This window comes from Centrocercus urophasianus, unplaced genomic scaffold (assembly GCF_019232065.1).
Source record: "Centrocercus urophasianus isolate 14NV4802_14NV808 unplaced genomic scaffold, USGS_Curo_1.0 seq_16, whole genome shotgun sequence".
NCBI lineage: Eukaryota > Metazoa > Chordata > Aves > Galliformes > Phasianidae > Centrocercus > Centrocercus urophasianus.
Genome location: NW_024884711.1, coordinates 22,165,738 through 22,183,929, shown reverse-complemented (window position 1 = coordinate 22,183,929; position 18,192 = coordinate 22,165,738). Strand labels below are relative to the sequence as shown.

At 36.6% G+C, this 18,192-nt stretch overlaps 1 protein-coding gene across 2 annotated transcripts in view; it reads left to right on the top strand.

Moving 5' to 3' along the window:
- The window catches only part of PHF14 (PHD finger protein 14), a 151,226-nt gene extending 136,486 nt beyond the window's left edge, over positions 1-14,740 (top strand). Inside the window, exon 18 of one of the 2 annotated variants that reach the window (XM_042816587.1) lies at positions 14,559-14,740. In XM_042816587.1, coding sequence (XP_042672521.1) covers positions 14,559-14,633 — 75 coding nt within the window. In that variant the 3' untranslated portion in view covers positions 14,634-14,740. The remainder of the gene's footprint in view (positions 1-14,558) is intronic. The other variant, XM_042816586.1, reaches the window with a different exon arrangement.
- Positions 14,741-18,192: the final 3,452 nt, after the last annotated feature.

Genomic DNA, 18,192 nt, shown 5'->3' with positions numbered 1-18,192 from the left:
TAGGTTCTTTAACGTAGCAGCGAGTTCAGTTTCCATGCCTCCTCCTCCCTCCTAGGCCAAAGAGATGATAGAGTAGGATGACAAATATCAGAGTTTAGCTTGTAGCTGAAGATATCCTCATCTGAGTCTCAGACCTTGCTTTACTGTAGACGCATACTTTATCTCAGTTTCTGTTAGTAACACGCCCATAGATTATAAATCCTATTATGTAGCTCTCTCCCATTTCCTCCTCCCTCTCCAGTGACATCTTCCAGCTAACCATACAATTTTCTCAGTTTCACATAGGGATTTCGTACCTTGATCTGAACATGGTTCTCTGCACAAAAGAGCAGCTCCACTGACTTACTCCTCAAGTCCCAGTGCTATTTTCCTAAGACATCTGCAAGAACTAACAGATTTTGTATGTCTGTTATGTACAGTTAGTTATTTTATAAGGAAATTTAAAATTATGTAGTAGCTCACATTTTGGTGATGTCTCTATCACTCAAAATGTGTCACCCATACTCAGCAAAAAAAAAAAAATATATAATAATGTGAGATACATGCCCATTATCCTAATTCACTTAGCTTCTGTGATGTTTTATTTCTTATCCTTCTTTCTTTAGTAAGTGATTTTAGACTCTAGAAGATCAGACTGTCCGGATGTGTTTGTACAATATGTGGCATGACTTAGATTATTAACTGATGTTAAAACTATGCCAACATATTACACTTCATCAAAATAAACTGCAAAATATTGGAAAGAGGTAGGGTACCTTTCAACTGTAGCCATTCTCTGACTCTATGATCAGTTTAAGGGTTTTGAAAGCACAAGGAAAGCAACAGGTAACAACACTTCTCAGGTTTTCCTTTTAGAGAACCTCTCTCTTGAAAGATTTCATTGAAATTAAATGAATTAAAGATACTTCCGTTCAGTTCCAGTGAATACAACTGACATTAGTGAAAGTTCTGACAAAGGGAAATATCAATTAATAGAGGAAGAACAAGATCCTTGATTTGTTGTCTATCAAAATTGACAAAATAGACAGCACTTACTGTATTTTCTTAACATTCTTATCATTTTTAAATTGCATTGATATTTGAAGTAGGTAGTACAATTACATATCTGTTTCTAAATTTAAATGCTGGTTTAAATGGTGCTACTAGCTTTTGGAGTTTCAAGATTTTACATTACCTAGGGTACGTCGAGTTAAGACAAAGCATGCAAAAGAAATTGTATCAATTGCTAGGTAATATTTGCTACAGGAGAGCATGAGCCTGTTTTTTTTTTTTTTTATTTTCTACTACCTATTCTGTACTTGCAAGTAAAATGAACAAATATGTAAGTATTTTCTACATACATCCTATAGGTAATACCTTTAGGTACAGCATTATTATGAGAGCAGCTATTGCACAATGAACAGAACAGTAACTGCTGAGCATTGGGTGAACACCTTTCAGAGACAGCGGACTGAAAGCACTAGGACTTCAGGATAAAACAGTCATCTTAAAATAGCCTCTTCTTCTTCTTAAATACTCATAATTTAAATGCTTGCTTTGTCTATTTAAATTCAGTATTCCATTCATAGAGGCCTTGTTCTACAGTATATTTCATACATAACTCCAGTAAATAGTATTGTTCAGTTCAATGATCAGATGACTTGAATGTAATGATGCATGTGTATGTGTTTGCATGTTGGGGCTCTTAATGCTGAGAAGAATATTACGTCTTGGAAGCACCATGATACAACATAATAGCAGAATGGGGGGGAAAAAAAAAAAAACGAAAAAAAGAAAACACCATTTCCTGAATGAATAGTCTTCTGAGGAGTGAAGTTTAGTATGCTTCAGCAGTTTCAACAAATTATATTGTGGCTTCAATTTATTAAGGAAATATAGATAAATAATGATTTGTAATGTGAGCATGTTAGCTCTGTAGTGAGCACTTTTACCATAAATACACAAAACACTAATTACTTATAGCCAAACTATCCTAGTTTTGGGAATCTTTTAGAATATAGCTTTTCAGTAATTATATTACAACAAAATATTTTTTCTCCTAGTCTTCTAACAGAGTTACTTGTGGTGTGGTGGAGGGCAGGAAGAGATGGGGAAGCAAACTGTTGTCAAGAGGGCTCTGATGTAGTGAACTGAAACAATACTAGATCTATCAGAAGAAAATGTACCATTAACCAGTAAGGGATCCTTTTTATAGTGATTGCCCAGACAACAGTAATAAGATCTGTCAGATAATTTGATTCTAAACTCCTGAAAAGCAACTAGGCTTTATTTGTTTTTTGTTTGTTTGTTTGTTTGTTTTTTGTTGTTGGTTTTTTGTTTTGGTTTGGTTTTGGTTTTGGTTGTTTTTTTTTTTTCTATTTTTTGCCTTCAAAATATATAAATATCATTAGAGGAAAGGTTTTGGAAGGATTTCAGAGGATGTTTGGAGGCAGATTTTTCAGAGCAGATTTTTCAAGGTTCATTTTGATTATGGCATACTTTAAATGCTTGGACATTGCATTACTTCCAGTAGGAAGAGTTTCATCAGATTATAGCTTCAGAAAAGTGCAGTGAAACATCATTATTATCATGACAAATCACCAAAAAATCCCTCAGTGTTTCCACTGAATTAAATATCATTTGGCTTTAGAACCATTGGTGGTTTAACAACCGATGGACAGCTCAGCCTTACCACACTGCTCTCCCACTCCTCCTTGGAAGAATGGGGAGAAAATGTGATGAAAAAAGGAGAACTCGGAATCAAGATAAGGACAGTTGAATTTAGGGAAAAGAAAACAACAATGACAACAAAGTTATCACAGAAGCAAAAGAAGAAAACAATTATTCTCTACTTCCCAACAGCAAACAATGTTTAGCTACTCTTGAGAAACAGGACCTCAATTGCTGGGGAAGACCAATGCTTTCATAATGAGAGCTCCCCCTCTTCTCCTTCGCATCCCTTTTTCACTATCCCAGCTTTTATTTCAGAGCATGACTCCATATAACAAGGAATATCCCTATGGTCAGCTTGGATCAGCTGCTGTTATTATGTGACCTCTCCAGCTCTTGCCCACCCCCAGGCTGACTCCTGACGCCTAATGGCTTGGATTGAAGAACAAGCCTTGGTGCCAGCACTGCTCAGCAGCAGCCATAATATTAGTACTGCTCTAGCTACACATTGCAAAGCAGAGCACTGTATGGTCTGCTGTGGGGAAAGTCAGTTCCATTGCACCAGAGCCAGTGCCAAACCCCACCTGGAAATGCAAAGTGGAGTTTGAAGAGAATTCATTCTACTGTTAAACATAATACATTAATTTTTCATTTAGAACCTGACCAGCTTGAAACTATTAAAACATCAGTTTATTATGTTACAGTTTTGATTCAACTTTTGCTATATGTTTATTACCAATATGCCTCTCAATGGTGTATTGGTAATAAACAATGCTCCTCTGTATGAAACAGGAATATATATGCATAATTACAGGATCAGAACAGTAAGTGCTACCTTAAATACAGAAATAAAGTCAAAATATAACAACAAATTTGCAAATCTGTCTTTGCTGTCAAGCGAACTGAATCCCAATTTCTGAACCATAGATCTTGTCCTATTTGATGTAAGGTCCATAGCATAAATGTTTGAGTCTTACTGTGTAATTAAAAGAATGAATGTACATCTCTGTACATCTGATCATGGACTAGAGTGCTCTTTGGGGGATTATATTTATTGGATGTTGAAATCATTGAAAAAGTTATCTTATTATAATTGATAAATTCTGAAATTAATCCTTTTATTGATATTGTGGTAGAACGTGCAATTCCTTTTTACTAAGCACTGTATGTGTAGGGGCCATAACAACAGTAAAAAGAAGCAGAATTTCTGCTTTTGTCATGCAGAATTTTTTCTGTCAAGTTATTTGACTATAAATCTAAAGACTGTTGTGTGAACAATATGCAATAAATAAATAAATAATGTAATACTGGCAATCTATTAAAGTGTTTGCTCTTCAAGGATGCCTTCCTGAGAGCACAAGAACTCTCTGTCCCTCTGAATAAGAAAGCGGGCAGAGGAGGTAGAAAGCTGGTGTGGCTTGGTAAGGACCTGCTGGGCATGCTGAGGGCAAAGAAAGGTGCATACAAGCTCTGGAAACAAGGGTGTGTCATCTGGGAAGAATACAGGGATGCCGTCCAGACTTGCAGATGTTGAATCAGGAAAGCCAAGGTACAGGCAGAACTGAACTTGGCGAGGGACATGAAAAACAACAGGAAGATTTTCTACAGGTACATTAGCCGGAAGAGACAGGCCGAAGCGAGTGTACCTCCTTTGGTAAATGCAAAAGAAGAACCGGCTTCAATGGATGAAGAGAAGGCTGAGTTACTGAATGAGTTCTTTGCCTCGGTCTTCACTGGCTGCCAGGATTCCAGTATTTCTCACGTCCCTGAGCCGTGCATCCCTAAACCTCTAGGTGGGGACCGGGGTGGTAAATTTCCCCCCGCTGTGAGGAGAGAGCAGGTCCAGACCACCTCATGAGCCTGAGTGTGTACAAGTCTATGGGGCTGTATGGCACGCATTCCAGTGTTCTGAAGGAGCTGGCTGAGGTGGTTGCTGAGCCGCTCTCCATCATATTTGAAAAGTCGTGGCTGTCAGGTGAGGTCCCGGATGACTGGAGGAAGGGTGACATCACTCCCATTTACAAGAAAGGGAGCAAGGAGGACCACGGGAACTACAGGCCAGTGAGTCTCACAGACAGAGGGTGGCCATCAATGGCTCTATGTCCAGGTGGAAGCCGGTAACAAGTGGCGTCCCCCAGGGGTCTGTCTTGGGACCGGTGCTCTTTAACATCTTTATCAATCAACATCGATGACGGAATCGAGTGCACCTTTAGCAAGTTTGCTGATGACACCAAGCTGAGTGGTGCGGTTGACATGGTAGAAGGAGGGGATGCCATTCAGAGGGACCTCAACAAGCTGGAAAGGTGGGCCCGGGTGAACCTGATGAGGTTCAACATGGCAAAGTGCAGAGTTTTGTACTTGGGCCAGAGGAATCCCAGGCATTCATACAGACTGGAAGGAGTGGTCCTTGAGGGCCCTGCGGAGAAGGACCTGGGGGTCTTGATAGATGAGAAGCTTAACGTGAGCCAGCATGTTAAGCCAACATGTGTGCCCTTGTGTCTCAGAAGGCAAATGGTATCCAGGGCTCCATCAAAAGAGGGGTGGCCAGCAGGGACAGGGAGGTGATTGTCCCCCTCTACTCTGCTCTTGTGAGTCCCATCTGGAGTACTGTGTCCAAGCGTGGAGCCCCCAGTACAAAAAAGACAGGGAGCTGTTGGAGAGGGTCCAGAGTTGGGCCACAAAGATGATCAGGGGACTGGAGCACCTCCTCTACGAAGACCAGAAGGATTGTAGATACCCCATCTCTGGAGGTGTTCAAGGCCAGATTGGATGAGGCCCTGCGCAGCCTGGTCTAGTATTAAATGGGGAGGTTGGTGGCCCTGCATGTGGCAGGGGGATTGGAGATTCGTGATCCTTGAGGTCTTTTCCAACCCTGGCCATTGTATGATTCTGTGATAAAACTGTAAGTAATTAACATAACTGGCATGATGTGTTCATGTAATTAGAGGTTTGAATGTCCCTTTGTTTTGGGGGGAGCTATGAAAAGGAATTGTGTTTAAAAACTAAAAAGTAAAAATTCTCTTCCAGGTCTGATTTCTTTGTCAGTAGTGTAGGTATTATTTGTTGCCATAGCTAATCCTGCTGTCTACTTACAAAGTTTTTTCCATTTCTATAATTTATTATTGGTAATTTAATGTCATTAAAAGTAGTCATTATAACAAATACAAAGGCATTTTCACAACATTTTTTAAAGTGCTTTTTGTAAAATGGATGACTAAGATACAGGTATTTGCTCTATTGTCCAATTGACTGTATTATCGTATTAACTCCACTGAAAGATCCATCTTTTGTGCCTTGAGCCTGAACAAAATATCATGAGTGTGTTCAGGTGAAGCGCTCTGATGAAATATAAAATAAAAAAGAGAAAGGTTTCTGAATTGTTAGTTATCACATTATAGAAATGTTTTCATGAATTCCCAATTTGTAATACTGCAGCACACTTTTAAAAATGAATTTCCTTTAGTCGTTAGGAAAAAAACTTTTGTTGTGCTTTTTACAGTAATTTAATTAAGCATTTCCTGTAAGTTCATTTCAGTATCTGTCATGCTCACTAAAGTTAGAATTCAGAATAGAATGGTAGATTAATTGCCTTTTGTCATAGATGAAATAGGAATCCTAAATTTGCAGAGTCATGAAATTTGTGTTCCTCAATTGCTTATTCAATGCTTTGGAAATCTGAATCAAGAAAGACTGAAAAAGAGGGCCAAAGGTTGTTAAATGTAGCGAGTAACACAGATTTTGAACTTTACTTAATGAACCGAGTGTTTATTACTATGAAATAAATGCACCATTTAAAGAATTATGGTGAAAATGTAAAACATTAAAACTCTAATTAATTTTGATCAGAAGCATGCAGTGCACTCATCTTTCCTAAAACATTTTCATTAAGGTCGAGATTTTCTTTGTTATTGAGATAAATGTATTCCTTTCGCACAACATTTCTCTTCAAACCACGTACATCATGGATGTTAAGTGTGGTATATTTGACTCTAGGCTGTAGTTTGCAGAAGCATTTTTGTGGAAGTCATGTGTGCCTAGTTTTCTGTTATATGCTTTATATCACTTTGGAAACAAATAATGTTCAGTACCCTTTACCAAAGGCTGTGTGCACCCAAACTTATTTGTGAAAAAATAGTCAAAGCATGGGAAAAAATCTTCAAATATCAGTCAGTAATTCACATGTAGAGCATAACAATTGAACAGCAAAAACAAACAAACAAACAAACAAACAAAAAAAAACCACAAAACCAAACCAAACAAAAAAACCAGCCACGTTTATTTCTTTGCTTATTATTGCACTACACTTAGAAATAAAAATGTATAAAAGAACTGCTCATTTCTCATTGCTGAGAACCTTTTGTTCTCATGTTGTTCTAAGAAAATGCTATTTTATTTCTCAGCATCAAAAAGTTTTGCTTCCTATAATTTGGTAAATATACACTGTATGGTAAATATTGAAAATAATCCTGATTTGATTATAACAGGCATGGAATTTTCTGTAGTCATATTGCGAGTGTATATATACAGTGGAACTTTTAAATTCACAATTCATGAAAATAATGATTACATTATGAAAATGTTATTGTGATTACCGTATGTATGTTTATTTATGCACAGATGTAAGTGGTATAATTAAGCAGCAAATCTGCCTTAGAAAGGATCTTAATCACAATGAGGTCAGACAGGAATAAGAGACGAGCATGCATCCTGAGACAGGAGCAGAGATTAAGGAAACCTGCCCTTTCAGGTACAGACACAGTACAGTCAATCTCCTTGAAGTAGCTTTCCAGCTATTTCATTGTTGATATTTCAGGCTTGTAATATTTAGCTTTTATAGATACACTGTAAAGCACATAAACAGAAATCTTTAAAGACTCAGTTTGTTTAAAAAGGAGACATTTTCCTGTACTTTCATCAAGGAGAGCCAGCTGAACTTGTCAAACAATGGTTTGGTTTCAAGCACCACCTGCCCTGAAGAGCATCCCAACTGGAGTGGCAGGCGGCCAGAAGGGCCACTCAGTGGGATGGTTGCCTCCTAAAAGGGAGGGAAACAGATGGAGGACTGGAAATTTGGCATAAAATTCCACTTCTGTGCTAAACGTTAAATGCAATTCTGCTGTAAGGACTCTTGCGGTGGTACATTTTTCTGTATAATCAGAATTAGAAACAAGGAAATAGAAAATACAAAACAGTGACAACCATTTCCAAAAGCCTTCAAGTTCTTGTACGAGTACAAGGGAAAGGGAAAGGGAAGAGGCTGTGATAAGCATGCAGCTGCTTGCATCTTCTGAAGGGAAGCTGAGTATTGGAGTGTCAGAGTGGTTCTCTTGGTCTTGCATTGCCACCTAGAGTGCAGAGCCCTGCACTGCTTCGTGAAAGGACCACCCCGCCCCAACTCCCTTCCCCCTCCCCGCGCAGTTCCAGTCGCTGTATTTACAACAAAACGGGATGGGGAATTGCTTCCAGTTTATTGAAGTCATGTTTACTTACATTATAATGCTTAGCTCGTTGGTAGCCTCGGTTTTTTAATGTTAGCAGATCAGCAGAGATTTCGTTATAGGAACTTGGTGGGGTTTAGCAGTAACAATTAATGGAGATGGCACATTAAAAGGTACGACTGTCAACTTGCCAGTGTTCCCACAGGGTGCGTTTTCTTGATGGCTGCTTCAGAATACTTCACGAAGCAAATGTCAAACTTGTCGAGGCTGTCAGTATGAAAATGATCCATGCAGTAAGGGTCTCCTTTTCCTGGGAAACAAACAGCTGCCTTATCACTGCAGGGCTGCAGTGACAGAAAACTGTCATCCACCATGAGAAATTTATATTTGCTCTTAATATCCTTTTGTAAAGAACTGCTCCAGTTATACTCCGTATTTTTGCACCACTCTTCTTTGTAAGGCTTGTCAGCAATATGTTTGAAGCACAGTGCACGGGGCTTTGGAAGAAAAATAACTTCTGATTTAGTGTTGGTTGCTCACTTTTTTCTGATTTAACACAGAGGCTGACTTAAGACTCAGTTTATAGTCCCGCAAACTCTTTTTTCCTCCAAGTTTAGCCTATTGCATTGGAAAGCAAGAGCTTAACTTACACAAAGAACAGCTGTCCTAGTTTCTAAAGTCCCTTTTTCCTGACGTATTTTCAAGAGTTAAGAATTTTTACCTATTTCCAGTTAGTGTTTTGCTTGCTAGAATCTGTGAGGTAGGTGATGAAATACCTCCTGTCCGGGCTGAGGGTTTAAAAATGCTAGTATGCAAACATCCTCTCAATGAGATACAACCTGCAGTATCTATAAACTGTCACATTTTGATTGTACATAGTGATTTTTCTTGTATTTATGAATCAGCCAATATTTAGAGTGATAGTTAGCAAGTATTTAGGCTGATTGCTTTCCACCTACCTGAGTGGGCAAAACTGCTTCCCTGAGAAGAGCCTAGTTTTCTTTCTGCTGGCAGCAGGGACCTTCCTGGTGGTGTCTCAGGCACTGAGGCAATTTGGAACTTGCGTGAGGTTTGTGATGCGACCAAACAAGGTTGTACAGACTGCAATTTTGAGGAATTGCCAATATAGAGAGTCTCACAGGTCTTCTGACCATGTTCCCACTGAAGAACATTCTTTGTTCTTCTGGAGATAATTATTTTCATTATGCTTGAGTACACAACAAACTCTTTTTCTAGTCATTATTTGCTGACAGATGTTTCAAGACTTCATTTTTAGGGTTTGAAGTACTTGATGTTTCTTGTTACCAACTGCACATCCTCACTGAAGCTTACTATATTGGACATGTTACAGCTCGTCTGGGTTAAGTTAATATGAAAAGTAGTAGTGTCTGAATTTGATTGTGAGTGTTTTTGAGATGGTATTTCTAATTTATGAGGTAGCATGGAGAACTCCTCAGTCATTTCTTGATGTAGTAGCATACTTTTTATACTGTTCATTTTCTAACTTATCCAGATGTTTGTTTACGTCATACTGCATTCATTAAATTTATAACACAGCTTAAACTTTGCACACGACAAAAACAGCAACTTCATTAAATATACCTTTCATAGTAGAACTTCAGAAATTGCAGGTATGATGTAATGCACAGATCTGTGAAACTGTGCATTTCCCTGCACAATGAATTGTTGTGTGATCTGTTCTGTGTACAGAATACTGTCAGATTCCCTGTAGAGTTAAGAACTGTCTCATTCACTGTTATCTTCCAGTAAGTAACTAATGAAATAAAAAGAAATTCTCAGATGTTTCAGATAAAGTTGGATGGAAGGGAGAAAAAGAAAAGGAAGGGATACTCAAGACCCTATTTCTAGGAGGGAGGAGTTGTTTGTTTTTATGTCAAGATTTGTCTACATGGGAATATTCAGGAATAATTACTATAAAAATAACTTTCCAAGTGGGATTTCTTGTTCTTTGGTTGGAGCATCATTTGTAGTTGACCTTAAACATGCTTACCAAGGGAATGAATTAATACAACAAAATTGTACTCTCTCAACTGTCAAATCAAAATTTTCAGAAATTGGAACATCAATGTCAGTCGCGCCCCTCTAGTTTTTGCCACCTAAACACATCTAAATTTCAAAATATTCCAATTAACTTTAGCAGAGATACTGAATGCTCAATACTCTCATAATTCCAAATGTTTATTTAGGTAGCAAACTGTGGGCTCTCTGTTTAAAATTCTTGGCTTTTTTCTGGTTCTGTGACCCACTAATGCTCAGTTACCAGGTGTAGACTAAGTAGCATGAACCAACAGATGCTCACAGGGCATTTGAAATCATCTGTGGGACATCCAAAGGATCTTGTTTCCACCCTGGTAAAGACCATTTAGAAATCTGTTGGTATGGAAGGTCTTCTCTCATGAGATGTCCAGCAGCAATGACTTGAAAGCTTCTAAACTGGTGTTTCATTTAGAATGCTGAGTTTAACTGTGCTTTTTAAAGTCATTAGTTCTTCTCCTTGTTACTGTTATTTTTGTAAACCTGAAAGAACAATTCCAGACTAGTAATCTTAACACATTTCAGCGTGAAAATATTCTTTGGCTCTTGAATTCACTTTTTCAGTGAGAGTAGTGATAGTCTCAATAATACTATCTTGAGGGATTCACTTCTTTTTACTCCTCTTACAAATCTCCAGATCTGTGTTAGTGTATACTTTGTGTGAGTGTATTCAAAATCCACTTAATGTTTGAATTGACAGTTGGCTGTAGTCAGAAAAGATACAGAGAGGAGTTTGATTTGTGACATCTGCTAGCAAAATCTACTTTGATGGTTTAACATTTTAACAACAAAAGAACTGTTCTGTTTCAGGATTCTTAGGGCAGAAAGCACTAGTCACTAGAGTCATAGGTTGAAGCAAAGTAAATAATAATGTAAAATAGAGGTGTGATATACTAACAGGAAAAATGTAAACTGAATTTTGTGGAACGGAAACTGGAGTTCAATATTTCACCTGCATATTTAGTAATACGTAAACCAGTAATAGCAACTTTACACACTGCTATCACCAATTATTTTTAATTTACAACAAAAATAAAGGTTTTTCTTCATATTCCTTCAGAATTTAAAGCTTTGTAATGGTAAGTGGTAATTAGTAAAACAAATATATTAAGTATGTTTAATCTTCAGTCAGCCACCATATCTTTATAATTCGGCTACATAGGTTAGTTAGCTGAAAACTCAAACATTTTTTAATGACACTATTAACTTCAATTTAGCATTATGTATGCAATCATTGGGATTCCTCGACTTAACAAAAAGAATTAAAATTACTAAAAGAATTAAAATTAACAAAAAGAATAAAAATTACTCAGAAATTTTGCATTGTCAGCAAACTGAAGGAACAGTGAGACTTCGCACCTTGAAGTATGGTCAGTGTATACACTCTATATTGCCAGTGCAAATTCTTCCCAAGTTTACTACGGGCAGTGATGTTGCTTTTCTTGTATGTCATAGGAGATCATGTCTCAAAATCTTCTGATAATTTTTAGTAATGAGCGAGTTGGTGGTTTTCAGTCCACCACCATCACTTTTTTCTGCAGAAAGCAGAATGGGTGTGAGAATTATTAGCTCATAATTTCCAATGTCCCCCAACAAGTCTCTTTTGTCCGCGTTGTTCATGTGGCAATGTACAGCTCAGGGAACTGATCTGGATGAAGATTCATATACCAAAGAAAATATTTTCTCCCTTTGTTAATGCATGCTGTAAGAAAGAGGAACCATCTTTCATTTTGCACAAATTACCCATCTTTGGAGATTCTAAGCTCTGATTTCCACTTCAAAATAATATGTGATGCTTTCTGTTCCTGGAAAATGGAGATGGGGTAAAAGTGCCTCTACAAAAAGCTAAGATATCCAATGCGAAGCATGCAGAAAGCTTTTGTAGCTTTCTTTTTTCAGAAAGTGTCAAAATAAGAAAGAACAAGATAACAGACAGGGCCCTTGATGACTTGCATGTAGAAGTCTGCCCACATAAATCCAATTTATGCTCATCTGCATTTTACTTGTTTGAATACATTTTACCTGGTTGAAGCAGCAGAAAATGAACAAAAGAAAGAACACTGATACTGCAAAATAACCCAAAGCAGATGCTTCTTTCTTTAGTATTCATGCAGAGCAAATCCTAGACTTCCTTTAACCAATCAACCATCGTTTCTGCTTCTCAGAAAACACTGCACACCGCAGCTGCTACTGTAAACTAGGAAATCTGCCAGATAGCAAGCATGACCTTATGAGCAGAAAATTAAAACATTTCAAGTCTACACAAAGCTAGTTTCTATTGTAAAATCTTTTTCAATGGATAAAACCCAATAAGTAGGCCCAGGAAGTCAATATTCAGCCTCATATCCCTTTGCCCTCCTGTAGTGAAGACAAGGCACAGGTCCTTTTCTCTGTAGCCTGAAATTTCTGCATGCTTCCTTTACGACTGGAACCCCTAAACACTGGGAAAGAATTACCATGTAGGGTTTACATTGCCTGTACGAAGGAGGAGGACACAGATACGGGAATAACAGCAGGTTATATGCTAGAGAGGTGAATTGGTTGGCACTGAGGTCAGCAGAAATACAACTTCTATAGATAATGACCTTCGGAAACATACAGACTTGCTGTTCCTTTATTAACAAGCCTGACTTGAAGGAACCTTGTTGTTTTTCTGTTCTTTTTCTGCTTTTTTATTCAACATTTGCTGTATTCTGTATTTGGTGTAAGCAGGCATCTGAGCTTAGCTACACATTGCTGCTTAGTTGTTTCCGTGGGTGTACTATATACATCATGCTCTCTTGAATATATGCTACACTTGTAATTTCAACAAATCAATAACCTTAGGTTTCACACATGTGCACAGACATGTTTTCACATCCAAAATAGAAGAACAGAGGTCACTATATGTTTTAAAGATAATTGAAAAGATGGTAATCCAGGAAGTTAAGAAGAAAGCATTTAGCCTTTAGTAGTCAGTCATAAAAATATTTCTCAGTGCCTATCTATCCTGGAAGGGAAGAAGATTTGGAACTAAAATAAGTTGGAGTATATCCTTCTTTAACTGAACAATGAGCTATTCAATTTTACTCCAATATTGTGTAACATATTATTAGACAATGTTTTTTAATAAGACTTTCTGGTCCTATTCTATTTTGTGATGTTCATGTGATCTTCCTATATGTTTTGTATCTCTGAATCTTCATTATAATTATTGTTATAAAACACTTTGATGCAGAGAAAGGAAGACTAGGGTGCAAGCAGATTTGCATAGAAAAATTAAGTTGCTGATTTAAAGCAGGAAACTACACCCTTGGTTTCTGGGTCCCATTCAACATCCCTAACATTTCTCTTTCTCGAATATTGACTATTGAAGAGTGGTGTTGCAGCAATCAGAATACTTTTTCACTCCCAAACATCTATTTCTTTTCTTTCCTTTAAGTTTCCAAAGTGAGGAAAATCCTCTGTACTGTATCGTGAATTAAAATACATGCAAGAAAACTGGACATACTTTGAATGTGGGGCTGTGGCTGTTCTTGATGTGATGATGGGCTGCAAGTTGCCTTATGAAACAATTTTCTTAGACTTCTGTATTTTATATTTTGGAAGTCACAGTTTTGTACTGGACACAAAACAACATGAGTTCCTATGGAAATGGGCTTTATGATGTCACACTTCATTTTTTCAGTGTGATCCAGCTAAACCCATCATGAATTATGAGCCCAACTCTTGGAGTTGAAGCTGTAGAATATTGTAAGCATGCTGCTGCCTGACATGCTCATGTTTCCTATTTTAGACCTGACTGATCTTCAGATAACATATGGTGGTACAAGTAATTGGAAAATTGGCAGACCTGTCAAGAAAATATGCTAGATGGGACAAAAATACGATGCTGCAGCACATAAAGTGTCGCTGAAGTGAAATTTACTGTCTTTTATCAAAGGGTGAACTAAACGTATCTGGTCTCAAAAAAATGAAACATTTTTCAATGGCAGATGCTTTTCAAAAGTAATTTTTAGAACAATGATGAAAGTTCTTGCATTTGAAAATAATTTAGTGGAAACTTCTGGTCAGGAACAAAGGAAAGGTGTGAAGTACTGTCTGCTGCAGACTGTCTGTGTAGGGTTTCGTAATTTTTTTTTATGTAACCAATCTGCAGATTGGTCATGGCTATTACTGAGACTTTTACTTCTTAAATTATTTTTCTACTATGAATGTAGATGATTAGCCTGATTTAAATTTTGAGTGTTTTTATTTTTATTTCAGCTATTGAGCAGAAACAAATGCTTGAATACATGATATTATTTGCTTATTTTTATATTTGTTGGTGAAGAGAAGGATGGCAAAAGTATGTGCAGAACTCTATACATATGCATAAGTATAAAAAGTGTACTTCAGCAAATTGATTAATGTTTGGGTTTTCATTTTCTTTTACAGGAAGATGAAAATGAAGCTGAGGCTGAAAATCCATCTCAGGAACTGAATTTGGAACAGAAAAAATCAAAAAAATAGGGGATTGCTGTTCTTGTTTTAAACATTTGCAAGTTGTGTAACAGTGATTATAGTTTCTCATTGTAAAATTAACAACAAAATTCTCAATAAAGTCACTGAAATTTAAATTCATTCTACACTGGGAAATTAATTATGAAGCTCCTGGTGATATTTGTGATTATATTCAAAGCTGAATTATCAAAACTGAGCACCAGACCAGTGAATTCTAAAAGGTTTTTGAACATGGTGTAGAAAGCTGATGGATTATTCATCACTAAAAACACTTCGTAAGCAAACAGTACATTGTTATTATTATTATTATTTTTAATTCTACCAAGCAATGTTATCCTTAAAGGATAGTTATAAGTCCGACACATTTTGGTATTTCTGAGCAAGAACTTTGATACTGAAAAGTGAGATGTATGTTATGTTCTTAAATGCTGAAGTTTCTTCTGAACAGTGGTTAAAATAAGTGTTGTTGGGGATTGGGTGAAAGCAAAGATTTTGTGGTTTATAGAGTGTGTTTTCACATATAATTAGTTTTACATGTTTATGCCTTCCATGATTTCAAAGTTTTTCATATTGTATCATCATTTTCCTCCATGTAAAACCTTTCCATCTTCACATGATTTTTGTCTTTTATGCCAGATTTTTGTCTTGATTGGGCCATCCCACACAGTTCTGATTCCTTTGTAACAATATTTGCATTTAAATAGCATAAAATAACTTCTTCCTGCAACATCAGATCTTAAGTGAATACTGAAAATCTAAAATAATAAAAAAGAATTCTTCCTAAAAAAATCTTTTTTATTTACTTCTGCTTTTAACTCTGTATAGATCACTTAAGTGGGAACGTTAGCACAAGAAACTCAGATGTAGGTTTATAGCTTGATACTTTCACTTGTTGCAATGAAGAGAACAAGAATATTATTCTGTTTCAGAATTGAAACTGCATTTGCTCAAGACCCTTGAGGGAGAATTGCATCTTCTTCTACTGCAGATGTTTATGTCTTTTTCCCAGTCTTCCATATTATTACTGTTGTTTCTGTATATTTACTGGTAAATCAGATTGGAAATAGTATCAATTTCAATTTTCTTGCTTCTATATAAATTATAGTTTTATAGTTAAAAGGAACATAGCTATGCTCAAGCAATATCTTTTATAAATTCTTTTCTGATTCATGAGCTTCAATTGTATGTCTCTTCAACAAATTTCAAATTTGGGCTTATCCACCCAAATTATCATACAAAATTAGCAAATATCATGCAAAATGGTCTATTTTTATTCATTTCATGGCAGCAGTTTTCTCTAGGCTATATGGCAGCTTGAGACTGTATGGAAGGTTAAGATGAAAAAGGTAGATATTTGCTTTTCAATATTTTTATGAAAATACATTACTTGATCCTCAAACACCTGAATGAGAAAGACAGTACAGATGTTGAGAAATAGAGAAAAGTTCCATTTGTTGTATAATGCTGAAGAGCTTAAAAAAAGTATTACTGTATCTTTCCTACATTCTTAAAGATTTTACATGAAAGAGCAATCACATAAATCATACTTCCACAAAAATCCAGCTTATGTCACCAAAAGTCTACATTCAGGCTGATAAATAGAAATTTGTCCCCTTAGGCTAAATTATTTAATTCAGACAGTTGTAAAATGCCAAAAATCAGAGTTTTCAACTGTAAAATAATAATAATCAGCACTGTTATCATAATCATACTGTTACTACATGACGACAATTGGTATTGAGCCTCAGAAGAACTAAGTTGAAAAGCCGGTGCAGAATATTGTGCCTTTTATTAAAGGTATGTCCATGCTGTGTTCAGAGGCCAACTTGGACACCGAAAGCAGTCTTATCTCCTGTAGAATGAAGCTTAAAGCATATCAGAATATGTTCAAAGGCTTAGAGAGATGAGATGAGCAAAAGTTTACACAGCTTTAATTAAACTGACTACAGCCATTTACATGGAGCAGTACATTCCTTAAATGTAAACATACACTGACACACATATGTACTTGTGCCCGAGTAGCCAGCTTTAATATTTTATTTTATTCTTCCTCCTACCGTGTTGTCCTTGAATAATAAAAGCTGCTCTGAGAGTCTAGATTAAGAGCTATTTTTTTTCTATTCCATCCCTGTCAAGAATGACAGTGATGATGGTCCCCAGTTGGGAAACTCAGTTTTCTCGTTTACCCCAGTAATAGCTATTTTAGGGTGGCTTAGGGGATAATCATGTTTTTCATGCTTGAGGAGAAACTGTCATTTTCCCCATATTAAAGCCAATTTACCACTTTTTGTACAGTTCATGATGGATTGCTGTTGGTTTTTTATTCATTGCTCCATGTTTGCTTTTTCTCTCCTGTGGAATGCCAGTTGCCTATCTGGGATTTTGTGAGACTCCAACACTGTTTTGTTCTATTACGCACAATCACTTCGCTCTCAGACGTGAGCAAATTTGTTTATTACTACAATTTTTGATTTTGGAAAGGATTTCTGACTTTTCAGCTTCCTGGTAGGCCTGCCCACTCCGATCCAGGGCAAGCACTAGGTGGTGTGGGACCTCACGGCAGTCACACATAAAAAAACCTTTCTAATTTGTAAGAGTGTGTGTTAGGTTGTGTCATGGATACACATGCAGAAGATTGCTAATATTTAAAGTGTATTTCCTTAATATAATACTCCATTGCTCTTGTCACACAAGCAGGATTTTCATTCCAAACGCTACACATTTGGCATTAGCTACAAAAGCAAAGCTGTTTTTGACACAGATGCTATTCATGTGAAATAACAGAATCTTAAATGTTGTGCAGTTATAAGGATACTCCATAAAAAGAAATCTATTTCTACTATATGTGTGTCTTCTTACTGGTTAAAATGAGGATTCACAGTATTTTTGGTATTTTGTTAATGAAATATTGAAATCTACTACTAAACTGGGTTTGTGGTGTTCTTTTATGGTTTTTCTCCTGAACAGAACTGATCACAGTGCATTACAGGCATGAAATGTGATATACAAGAGCTAATCCAAGCACAATATTTGTTTGCTCATTAGAGAGCATTGTCATACTTCTACGCTAAGAAAATGATTTAAATATGATTATTCATTCTCAGGAGAATCAGTGTTTATGCAGTGAGAATTTTTAAAGCAAAATAGAATACACTGAAATAAAATTGTATCACTTTACTATTTCTTACTTATTGCAGTCCCATAAGCCTTCTACCGCTGGGTTGGTTGCTCTGCATCATGCTGCAGAAGCTAACTCTCCCTGACATTAGGCTAGATAGGTTTTACTCTCTGGAAAGTGAACATTGATTAGAAACTGGCTCTATTTCACATGACCTAAAGAAAACAAATTTTACATAGCAATGAATAGACAACTTCTTTCACCTATCTAAGACTGTAGTGTGAAATCAGAGCAATTTATAAATGTTTCCCCACAGTGCATTCAATGTGGATTCTACAGTGATGCTATCTGGAAAAGGAAGTAAAATGCTGAAGGCAACAGCATGAAAATGCATGCAACTATGGCATAATTCTGATTTGTTTTAGAAGAACTATTAATTTCCTTGTTACA